We start from the raw sequence: 12101 nt of genomic DNA, 5'->3' as shown, positions 1-12101 counted from the left end.
GTCCAAGGTGACGATCCTGGCTCCAAGATCCCTAATGATGATCTGCAGCACACAGAAGAAACTTGATCCACAGAGACTCCAGCACACTAAAGGACCCTAAAGGACCCACTACCATCATCATACAGGGCCTCCATAAGTCCTAATGGGTCCAAGGTGCTTTGTACAAAGACCTTCAGAAAGATGGTTTTTAATGTTGTGTGTGATTGGTGTTTTCACTTCTTAGTAGAACTGATAAATTAAGCAATCATGCGCATCTGAAGAAAAATGCATGTATCTGGTTTATGTTCAGTTATATGAATAGGTCAAGAATTTGCATTTGCAGAAGGTACTGTGTTATGTAAGAAATCAACACATACCATACAAATGAAAAACATCAACAGTGGGGTTAACAGATGCCTAAGTGACATGACTACAGGAGCGATGTGCCAAACAGTAGCCTGATGTTCACCCACGCTGACACAAAGCACTTATAATCTCTTCTCTTTAAAACTCATATGGTATACTTTTGCTAGTCTTTTGCATGTGTAAGAGACTTGGTGTTCTTTGTCAGTCCACAGCTTCACAAAACAATAAGGCCACAACAAGATATATTGTAGGTAAAGGCTGCATACAGTATTGTGTGCTTGCGGTGTGGTTTTTTTTTTTATGTGACTTTCTATGTGTCATCTTACTTTTTATGTCATTTTGTGTCCCGGGCCTTGTAAAGAGGGTTGAAATTACGGGACACAAAATCACTGGTTACAAAAGACATTTGTACTAAATCAGCGACATGGCAAAGGTTGCTGACCACAGGCGTGTCTGCGTGATTCATCTCAGGATGTGGTGTATCTGTCCTTGTTCATCGTGCTGTGATTAAAGCTTTATGTTTGCTGTCTCATCAGTTCACTCCTTACACATTTCTCTGCGGGTTGCTCTTCAGACCTCCTCGGTGTGTCCTTGCCCTCTCTTTGCCTTACACTTCTCACTGTTATGTGTATCTGTTCAGTTTTATAAATGGGACAAATTATTTTCAAGACATACTTACAGCTTGAAAACAGGTTGCTTCGGTTACAGGTACAATCTAGATCAGATGTATTCCTCTTGATAAATCAGGGGGGGGGACCTGATGATCTTGCCTTGAACTGTGGGCTCTAAACTTGCCTTTTCCTGACTGTGTTCCTTCCAGGTACAAATACAGAACAAGAAGATTGACTTGAGCCATGTGACCTCCAAGTGTGGCTCTCTAGACAACATCCATCATCGGCCAGGTAAAGGTTTGCAGTTCCCCTACAAAGAGGGCAACACTGCACTGCAGTGAGTGTGCTGTGACCAGAAGGTTGCTGCTGCAGTCCCTTACTTTCAAATATGAATTTTATATGTGGGATGTCCAGGAGGCCGTCGAACTGCTTAGATACACTTGAGCAATTTATCTAAATTTCATGAGCTTTTGAGTTCAGACTGTGGTTATACTGGAAAGCCTCAAGGTATGACTGCATGTGAAGCTAAAAATGTGAGTAGATAAGATGAACTGCACGCTCCCATTTTTTCTTTTAGTGACATAAGGAAGTGCATAGTAGACAAGCCAGACAGGTAAACAGTGTTGAGTTCAACATTCATCACCCAACTCTGTTTGATGCTGCTGGCTTACAATGCCAGGTAAACCCCTGTGCGCTTCCACCTGGTCTTATCATTACACGATAATACCAAGGGACACAGATTAGACGTTCTAAGACCGGTTTTCTTGTATTTGTTAGACAAAGAATTTCCTGCCCTATTTGAATGTATGTATTCATTTGGCAGTTTTTTTATTAACTCCTGAAATAACATGTCAATCAGATGCAGCTCCTGGACCAGTCTTTATCTAAATTTGCAACAACAGTGGAAGCAAGCAGTAAACTGACAGCCTGATAGATGTGTCCGCAGGTGGCCGCATGTAGGAGGTGTTTTGGTTCCTGGCAGCATTTTCTGAAATTTGTCTTTATACCTTGAGTGTTAGAGTGTGGGATATGATGTTAATAAATTGGGTTACATCAAACCTGGAGAGGGTTTTACATTCAATTTAATGTTTGTTCATCCAAATTTCTGAAATGCAAAGTAATAAATTGCCTTCACAGTAATCCCTTAACATTCCTAAGTCCATAGGACTTGCACTAAAAGAAAACTTGCATATTGGTTATAGGGGTTGCTGTTGGTAAGTTTGAAATTTCTTTTCCATTAATACAACAAAATAAATTCTCTGATGCTGTAGGGCAGTGTGATGCTCTGTGACAGTCATGTTAAAAGCTCTACAATTAAAATATAAATCATAATTATTAGATGCCATAAAAGTGGTTTTATGTTTTTTATTCTTCCGGATAACTGCACAGAACTTGTGCTTATATTTATCTGAATTGGCCTTTGAAATCATTTTCTGAATTTCCAGCTTAATTTACAGAACTGGAAAGATTTAGTTGCACTACCAGTACTTTGGCAGCAAAGCCCCAGGCAGAAATATGGAATCCCCTTTTTATTTACCCATAGAGAGTATTGGACTGTCCTGCAGCGCCACCTGCTGTTCATTCTGCCATGTTTATTACAGTCTTTCATCTATTCCTAAACTCTCATTGAGAAGCTACTGGGGTTTCATACTTTAACTCTGCACAATTTTTAACCTCACTCTCTCATCTGACCTTTAATAACTTCTTAATAAGGTGGGCGTGTCTTGAGTAGATATTAGGTGGATATTTGGTGACTAAGTATTCGCATTTTTTTTCACTTGATGCTGTTTCAATTTCAAAATTGAAATAAATACTTACAATTAATATAGCGCTCTTCTCACTTAATAGTTTTTACACTTCTTCTGCTTTTAAACAGGAGGTGGTAATGTGCGTATCGAGAGTGTGAAGTTGGACTTCAAAGACAAAGCCCAAGCAAAGGTGGGTTCCCTGGAAAATGCTCACCACATTCCTGGTGGAGGCCACGTGACGGTGAGTGTCAGCTCCATGCTTCTAATCAGCCATTTAAGGGAAAACATCAAGTTATTGAGAGATTGTCCTACTCATCAATTTAAATATAAGCCCTCATAAGTAATAGCCTTTACTCTCCCTTTACTCAATATTCACCCAAATCTCAGGCTGTGCAGTAGTCAGAGAAATTGCAAAAAAAGCCCAAGGCCTACATCTCAGACTCAATGTTCATGACAGTGCAATTAGAAAAGGATTGCACAGATACGTCTTGTCTGGAAGGTTGTCAGGAGAAAGCTTTTCTCTACAAAGAACATAGCAACCAAGCTCAGGTTGCATCTAAACCTGCAAGACTTCTAGAGCGTGTTTTTCAATCAGACATCATTTAGATGTTTAACTGTAATATACACTGTTCCATGTAGTCAAAACCAAAGCACAGCATATCAGCACAAGCACCTTATATCAATTGTCAAGCATGGTGGTGTGATGATTTGGGTTTGTTTTTGCCACAGGACTTGGGCGCCTTGCACTCAGTCGGTCGACCGTGAACTCCTCAGTATAAGTACTCTATGTGAGGCCATCTGTCTGACAGTTAAAGCTTGGCTGAAACTGGGTAATGCAACTAGACAACTATCTTGTTGCATTGCAAACCAGAAAAAAGGTTTTCCAGGACTCTGCAGTCATGTGAAAAACTAAGAACAAGCAAACCAGAAAATTGGTAATAGAATCTCTGAGAAAACCACAATGAACTGATGCAACGTAAAGAAGAGTACGTCGTGTAGAAAATTATTACTTAAGATTATTACTGCTCAAGGTGGTTCTAGAAGATATTAAACCATGGGTTGTACTTGGTTTTTCACATGACTGCAGAGTCCTGGAAAACTTTTCTGTAGTAGCAATAACTTGAAAAAATCATTTTCTGTATGACCATCAGTCTCTCACGTCATTGTGTGTGTGCATCTTAACTATTTGTTTCCATAGTTCTGTAGTCAATTAAGTTTAAATCTTACAAAACGGTGTTTCCACCAGGCCAATCTTCCAAAAACTTGCTGTATTCCTTTAGCAGTAAAGGTACAGTATATACATCAGTCCATACATGACTGCTCTTAATAAGTGATCAGTAATCCTCTGGAGGCATGGGAGTTTTTCCACTTGTTCTAAAGCCGTTTCTAAAATGAATCAATATTTCATATGACGTCTGATAGTAATATTTGTTTTTCCCTATTCGCTTCTCACATCACACCATCTGCCTTTAACAGATTGAAAGCCACAGGTTGACATTTCGGGACAATGCCAAGGCCCGAGTAGATCATGGAGCCGAGATCATCATCCAGTCACCAGGTCTCTCTGGCTCAGTGTCTCCCCACCGCATCCGCGAAAGCCATCTATCATCCTCCGGGAGTCTCAACATGATGGATTCCCCACAGTTAGCAACCTTGGCGGAGGATGTCACTGCAGCTCTGGCCAAGCAGGGTTTGTGAACACTGGATCTCTGGATCGCTGCTCTGCACCCAAGACGTCCTCATCCTGATCCATTCAAACTTTTCTGCCCTCTCCTGCCACCCTAAGGCTGACTGATCACCGCTACTACTCAGCTAAACCGGTTCTAAGTAGAGACTCAAAGTAGGAGCTACTGTACTTTGGTCCTATTTATTCTGTTTTCTGTCTATTTTAAACCCAAACGTCCTATTTCTGATTGATTTTGATCTCCCTCGTTTTGAATGATGTTGCAAAGAAAAGTTTGCTGTAACCTCTAAATAGTGGGGACAAAAGATTGGCTTTACTGGTCTTGGATCAGTGTTGAAGAAGCAACAGCCTTTTTTCTACTTTGAATAAGAAATAACGCCACGACCACCACACCGCACGTGTTGCTCTTGTTCAGTAAACGTGCATGGACACCCTATCAAAACACGCATCCTTACTGCAAGTCATTCTTGTCATCCAATATATAATATATTTATCAAATATATATAGAAACATGTATAAAATAAAGGTTCTTTGCCATCTACATGTCCTGAAAACATTTTAAAAGGAAGTGACAAAAATGGCTTGAAAATCTGTAAAATTGCATTTATGCAAGCAACTAGGTCATGTTACCACGAGCATGTATGGATTCAAGTCTTAAAAGAGGCTATTTTGTAATTTAAAATAAGGATTTTAGTAAGTTATTTCCTCATTTATTGGATAAAAATTAAACAAGTTCATGTTTTGTAGTTAATAGTTGTTTACAGTGTAATGCTTGGTGACAATGTCAGACAGCTGATTTGGTGTTGCTAAAGAATGCATCTCAGTCATGTCAAAGTGCATCACACACTTGCACCTGCTCAGCGGTTCAACGCAGAAGCCTGTCCATACATCACAGCAGTATTAAACACTGGCACTCATTCGACAAACATCCTCAAAAGGAAAGTCTGTTCAGACGCAGCTCACAAGAATAAACAGCACTGACATTTCTCCAGTATTACAGGCTGACATTGCCCTCATCGGGACTGCCGGAACCACAGAGGAGATGCTACAATTTGCGACCTGATATTTAGCAGAAGATGCAGCTACTCTGAAATCTGTCTGTGCGTGTGCTTTTTGGTGCAGGTCCCCTGCTGTTTTACAGCGGACGCTACCGTATCTGGATGTTTTGTTGCAATATGCGGGAGAATAAATTGGACAAAAATATTTTGAAAAATCCTAAAAGTTAAAAAGACTCAGTCAACTCCTGTTATGTCTGTTAGGAAAAAAAAAGTGTTTGGGTGATCTAGTTTCTTTTTCAGACACCATTTGTGGTATGCCCTGCCCTCCTGCCCACTACTTACTGCCCTCACCTGCAACTGTTTGTTTGCTTCCGTGTTTTTTCTGCATTCCCCATCTCTGTGTGCCCCTTCCCCACCTCCTACTCCAACCTACAGCAACTGTAAATGTATTTAAAAGGTCAAGTAGATGTACGCAGTTTTTCTCTTGTTGATATGACACCAGTTACAATAATTAATGACAATAAAACGACCAAAAAATGGGAAAAAAAGTGACGTACTTGTTTTGTTTTCCGCTAACCAGAAAAAGCACCGCGTATATAACTTCAAAATGTCAAACCACTTCCTTTTGAAAACATCTGGCTTAAAATAAATGTCCAAATATCAGCGTACAACACACGGAGTCAAAAAGAGGGAAATTAAATGGGAGTGTGAAAAGTTTATTGTGAAATGGCAGAGGATACAATAAGTTAAGACTTAGGGAGGGTTAGATTGGAAGAGGATTGAATTCATTTTGATGGCCAGTCCTGGGCCAAACGAGTCACTTTACTGGCAGATAGAGAGCCAGACAGGCAGTAAGTGGGGAGGGATGGTCATCGTTATTCCGCCTTCCCATCCATCACTGTTCTTCTGTGACGAATATAAACCCCAATGACACTGCGGGATTTTGGTGAAGATAACGAAAGAAGCACCTCATGAGTAATCAGGATAGCTTTCCAAGTGACAGGAGGAGGAAGAGAGGAAAATAAAAAGCACCAGTTTGGACAAAAGAGGAAAAAGAAAGTGTTGAAAAAATAAAACAAGGATTCAGGAAATGATATCTCATAGTCCTTTGATCCCCCTGCTTCCACAGATGGTACAGGAAGCAGCGAGCGAATGCAGCGACACCATGGGGTCTGCACATGTACGATGCTCACCACCACGGTGGCAGGGTCCTTACACAGACATGATGTGCTTGACGAAGGCTGCGGGCGAAGGCCGGGGCGGGAGACAGAAAAAAAAAAAACAAGAAAGGAAGAGAGGGAAAACTGAGTGAACTGGAAGAAAAATACATTCTCAAACTTCCATGAAATAAACATATGTTTAATTTACTAAATGTGAAGACTGACACTGCAGTTTCTCTGTTAACACCCTCATCATTCATTACATTTTCTTTGCTGATAAAAAGCACTTTGTTCTTTGCTGTTTACATTTTATGAGCAAATCGCAAAGTAAGAAACTATCTCTGCTGTGGTTGTTTCTAAGATATTGTTTTCTGTGATTCACAGCATTTAAAGTATGAGAGTTTGTACTGTCTATAATAGCTTCATCTATTAAGCTACACTTTTTTGTCTAGAGGACAGATGACACTAGAAAAGGTTTGACAGTCACTTCTTTAAGACTATAAGAGAGACTTACACGAGGCTAAGATACTGTGTGTTAACTCCAAAAAGTCTGGATTCAACACTTCTATTAATATCAAAGAAAAGCAATGACATCATCAGGGATGTGAAGCTCCAAGACAGAAGGAGTCAAATAGTTTTCACAGGTTAGATTAAGCAAAACTTGTAAAGTAATTCTCACATAAGATAAAACAATCTATAATAATAGAGTTAATAATTATTTTGAACAGTGTGAATACTATCAGCAGCAGTAATAGTATCATCATGTTTTTATGTAGCTGTTGTTGGACTGTGTGGCTCACCCTCATAGTTGACACAGCCGTTTTCATCCTCTTGTCCTGTCATGAGAGCGTCAATCTCAGCCTCTGTCATCTTCTCTCCTGCAGGGGGAGGCAGAGGACATCTGATATTAACAACACACAAAGCGACTCGGGCACGCACCTGAACAGATCAAAGGAAACGCATCCTAGGCTGACTCACCGAGTGTTGACAGGACAATACGCAGCTCAGCACCCATCACTGTGCCGTTGCCCTCCTTGTCGAAGACGCGCAGACCCTCAACATAGTCTTCAAATCCTGCCTTGTTTGGGCTGTTGATGATGGCCTGGAGCATGGGCAGGAAGCCCTCAAACTCTACTCTCTTGCTGGCCATGTCTGCATGAAAGGAGGTAGAGTAAGTTGGATCTAGAGGTGACACTAAAGGAAGGCTCAGAGTTCTAGAGCTTCAGCGGGTTCACGATTGAGCACAGCGCAGTTCTATTTTAAGGCACATTTATTACTTTGTTTATTTATTTATTAGGTCATTTGTCATTTTGATCTTGATTGCAGTCTTGAGTTTGCACAAATCTGCACCTACGCCATCATTTGTCTTCTTTCAGTTGCTCCCTTATTTAAAGGGGCTGCCATGGCAGATTCACATATTGGATTTAGCATAGGTTTTTATACCACATGCCCTTCAAGGGATTTGTGTCTCCTCCTGGTCTTGAACCAGGGATCTTTCTCGTCTTAGGCAAATATGTTAACCACTATAATAATATAGTTCTTCTGTTAGTTTAGAATACAAAGTGTGTGTGATTAAAAACAAACAAAAAAGTTTTAGATCAGGCTACGTTTTGTACTGAAAAATACAAGACGTGGACAAGCGTGAGCATTTATTGCATAGCTCTGTGCTACACTTCACAGTTTGGGAGAGTTTATGAATGAATATGACAATGTTGACCACTAGCTGGCAGCATAAACAATTTATTATGCCATTTCCTCAAAGGCACAGACCTGACCACAATATAAGACACTTTTGATGAGCAGACGATCATTTCTCAATTCTTTGAACATGACTGCTTCCAGTCAAAAAAGCAGCTACTGATAATTTCTCTCTCATACTTGCTATCGTTTGTGTTTGACAGCAGCACTGTACACCTCTTTTGCATATTTTACCAAAAACCCAGAGCTATCCATTAATATTTACCACACATATTATTAAAATCAGTTTAGACAAATTAGCCTTTTGAACTATGCCTCAGTTAGTAATGTTCCTTGTTTTAGCCCAGTGACGACAGCATGTCATACTGGCATCAATACAAAAAGCAAATTGCTAACTTATCTTTATTGGGATTAGAATGAATCTAGTCATGTATTTCATGCTCCCTAACATCTTCTGTAGCAAATCTTTAAGTGATCAAGTGAGGGAGCAGTTACTAAATGTCATTACTGTACCATCAGCAGAGGGGTTTCCCAGCAGTTTGGTCACCTCCTTGTTGGTGGGGTTCTGTCCCAGAGCGCGCATGATGTCAGCAATCTGGTTGTAAGCCACCTTGTTGTCACCCACCCTGTCGAACAGACCGAAGGCCTCCCTGTAGTCTGTTTAACAGAAGCAAAAGAGGATTTTGCCTGCTTAATGATCCATAATTTCCATTTTTATTTTATCTCAAAGTTGGTAAAGTTTATAATCATTATAGTTTGTTATGTCTTTATCATGGACAGTAAGACATTTCTGTTATATTCCTTCTAACTGTAGAATTTCTTTATTAAACAGAAACTACAGCAATGCAAAAACCTATTTAAAGAAGAAGAACTGCATTTGGGGCACATTTACATTTAATTGCATAAAAATAGCACTAACCTGAGGTATTGCAATATTTTTGCATTTATGTTTGTATAAAAAGAAGCTTGTGATGTTTATTTTATAGACTAGCACAGTTGCTCATCAATATATGTGATATGCATTGTCATCTGATTGTATGTATATGCAAACATAACATATCTTACTTCAAAAATTGAAGTTATAGTTTGTGTAAATGCTTTTTTTAAACCGAGTCACTAGTTTATATTTCAGCCTTAGCTGTTGCCTGTCAGCAGGTGGAGACAACTATGCTACAAACTGACAAGGAAAATATCTAACAAGTGCAAGACATCTCAAAAGGTTGTGGTATTACTGGCTGAATAGAGTCTCTCCTGCCGATCTCGTCACCCCTCATACTATTTTCATCTCAGCTGTCTCCTTCTCTCTCAGTCAGCGGGGCAATGGGCTCTTTTAAAAGACCACCTTGGAATTGATAAACATAGCTGAGAATATGAGCTCCTCCTTTTAAAGGCAAGGCCCTCTGTGGGCGAGCTGAGTAAAAGTAGGGAATGCTGACTGCAGTGTAACAAGCAGCCTGCCAGACTTCAGGTTTGGTCATGTGGTTCCAACCAACAGCACACAGGTGTTTCTATCTGTCAAACACTACACTATCATTTTACTGTGCTTCCATCTGTAATCTTTAAATCTTCCGATCTTTTCTTTTTTTTTCTTGTTTTTTTTGGCTGTTGGCTCTTGGAACACAATGAGATATCGCTGATCTAGTGACACAGAGTTCTAAAAAGCATGTAAACAAGCTAAAGTTAATATCTGGTCACAGGGATTTGCTGGCTTGATTTGTGACATGCGACCCTTTCGTTATTAAATGATACTCTTTACAGCCAAACTGTGATGTGATCAAAATGCTTTTTAAAATGCAATCTGAGTGTTTTTAACTTGACACCAGTTGTCCTATTTATTTTTACTAACAAGTTCAGTTAGTTGATGCATTTGTTGCCAGTGTTTTCCATGCAAGAAGCCACATGTTTAACCACATATGCGGTTTCTTATTCAAGCATGCAAATCAGTCAAGCTTCTGAAACCGTAAAAGTCTTCCTAAGACTGACTGTACGCATGAAGTGTTTCTGAGCTTCATTAGCCACAAATGGGCTTCAGAATGGATTTGATGGCTTTGTGGAATTTCAAAATACAAAAATGAATGAGGTGTCCAACTGTCATGGATACGCTGAGACCTGTTATGATGTCTATTGTAGTTTTTTTTACATTGCTGTACTCTGTTATTTCTCTTTTGCTCCCTGGATGTTTTTAATTGATGGAATTTGCAAGTCACATTTTATGATAAAGGCAGATTTTCAGATTTCTCTGATGGAGGGCCAGCTGAGTTTTGTGGACTGTAAGTAACAGTATAGAACTGAGGTGAATTAAGTTTTACATACCTTCAATCTGGTCTGCGCTGAATTCCACCTACAAGCCAATATAAAAGCAACATTTTAGTAAAAAACATGGAAAGGCAAAAGTTATCACTTGCCATATAATTAACATCACATTTGTATTCAAACAACGTGATCAGGCACTTCCCATTTATTGTGCCCTAAACAATCACATCAAAACCAAATTTAGCTTCATATTATGCCACATATGTAGGTCCATCTTTAGCTACGTTAACATGTCCACATTTGGTGTCACTCTGCATTGCCATCACATATTAGTCCCTACTCTGATAGTCCAATCCAGAGAGCCCAGGGTGTGGTCTAAGAGATCTAAGACATGGTGCGCTATCCATGGTCCCACTCATTCTCCCCAATACTCTGCACACCTTTTATTGTGGTCCTGCCAACCCGCAGTTGCTCTCACTGACTCTCAAGTGCGTATAAGCTTATAGATATTCAAATCATTCATATAAATGTAATAAATGGTGATTGCCCCTCCCCCGCCACTCCACCAAGCTCTTACTCCATTTAGCAAAAACACTGCATCCGTCTACTTCTGTCATGCAACTTTATGAGTAGAGAGAGAGATAAATCCCAGTTCTTCCTTCCTCGGTATCCAGCACCCCAGTGTAGATCTGGTTAGGCCTTCACAGGTCATTGTACCTTGATGGCGGAAAGGTCGACAGCGGGAGCTGCGGGAGCAGGGGCTGGCTCGGGCGCTGGTGCAGGTGCGGGCGCAGGTTCGGCTTTCTTTGCGGGAGCCTTAGCGTCCTTCTTGGGTGCCATTTTTGCTGATAGTAGAACTACTTTGGCCCTGAAGCACAGACAATTCCCGGATCGGGTGACACACAAAGACTGTAGCACAGACTGAGCACAGAGGAAGAAATCACCGTTGGGGCGTATATATATGTGACTATTTTTCCTCTTGACCACCCGTCAACCCTATCCCCGTGTAAGGATTGGATAGCGGATGGGAGGGGTGTGTGTATGTGAAGGGGTTCTCTCTAAACTTGGAATATAGGGCTACGAGCCAGAAGGTGTTTAGCCATATACCTATAATCACAAACGAAAACATTGAAACGGCGTGAAAGGTTATCCGGGGTCACGTGATCTTTCCGCTGGATCGTTTCTTAAAGGATCTACTTTTACGCACTGCCCCCACTTTTACGCACAGCTTTGCGCTTCATTGCGTACACTATCTAGGTAATATATTCTGAAATGTTTTTCAGGCCAATCCAATAGATGATATGGATACATTAACACAAATCAGCGACTATCAGACCATTAAAACCTGACCTAAGAAATGGGAATGTGTCTGAGTAGAGGAGAGATAAAGCAATTTGATGGAAACTAAAGAGCAGATCCCGTGGAGCTGCAATATTAGACATGTGATGGAAAATGAAATCAGCTGCTGTCAAGCAGAAGTTAATGTGAGTGATTATGAGTGTGAGAGCAGAAATACGTCAATGACTTTTTTCTCTGAAAAGAAAAAGACGTCCATGGTCATATCCTCTAGGAACTGCAGTATCAGTGTTTCATTAAACACATCT

The 12101-nt window shown here is 40.3% G+C and overlaps 2 protein-coding genes across 12 annotated transcripts in view; one reads left to right on the top strand and one right to left on the bottom strand.

The window, feature by feature from the left end:
- The window catches only part of map2 (microtubule-associated protein 2), a 119545-nt gene extending 113611 nt beyond the window's left edge, over positions 1-5934 (top strand). For 10 of the 11 annotated variants that reach the window (XM_080290613.1, XM_080290614.1, XM_080290616.1 and 7 more), the window contains 3 exons: positions 1166-1247; positions 2833-2945; positions 4181-5934. In XM_080290613.1, the coding sequence (XP_080146739.1) occupies positions 1166-1247; positions 2833-2945; positions 4181-4402 (417 nt within the window). In that variant the 3' untranslated portion in view covers positions 4403-5934. The remainder of the gene's footprint in view (positions 1-1165; positions 1248-2832; positions 2946-4180) is intronic. The other variant, XM_080290618.1, reaches the window with a different exon arrangement.
- Positions 5935-6086: 152 nt separating this feature from the next.
- On the bottom strand, positions 6087-11612 carry myl1 (myosin, light chain 1, alkali; skeletal, fast). The gene is made up of 6 exons (XM_026145431.2): positions 11215-11612; positions 10558-10585; positions 8758-8901; positions 7525-7698; positions 7347-7424; positions 6087-6627 (listed from the first exon to the last, which is right to left on the bottom strand). The coding sequence occupies exons 1-6, from the start codon at positions 11335-11337 to the stop codon at positions 6599-6601; spliced, it is 576 nt and encodes a 191-aa protein (XP_026001216.2). The 5' UTR covers positions 11338-11612; the 3' UTR covers positions 6087-6598.
- Between the last annotated feature and the right edge of the window lie 489 nt (positions 11613-12101).

This window comes from Astatotilapia calliptera, chromosome 16 (assembly GCF_964374335.1).
Source record: "Astatotilapia calliptera chromosome 16, fAstCal68.1, whole genome shotgun sequence".
Taxonomy (NCBI): Eukaryota; Metazoa; Chordata; class Actinopteri; order Cichliformes; family Cichlidae; genus Astatotilapia; species Astatotilapia calliptera.
Note: the sequence above shows the minus strand (reverse complement) of the source record. Positions and strands in the feature narration are given on the sequence as shown.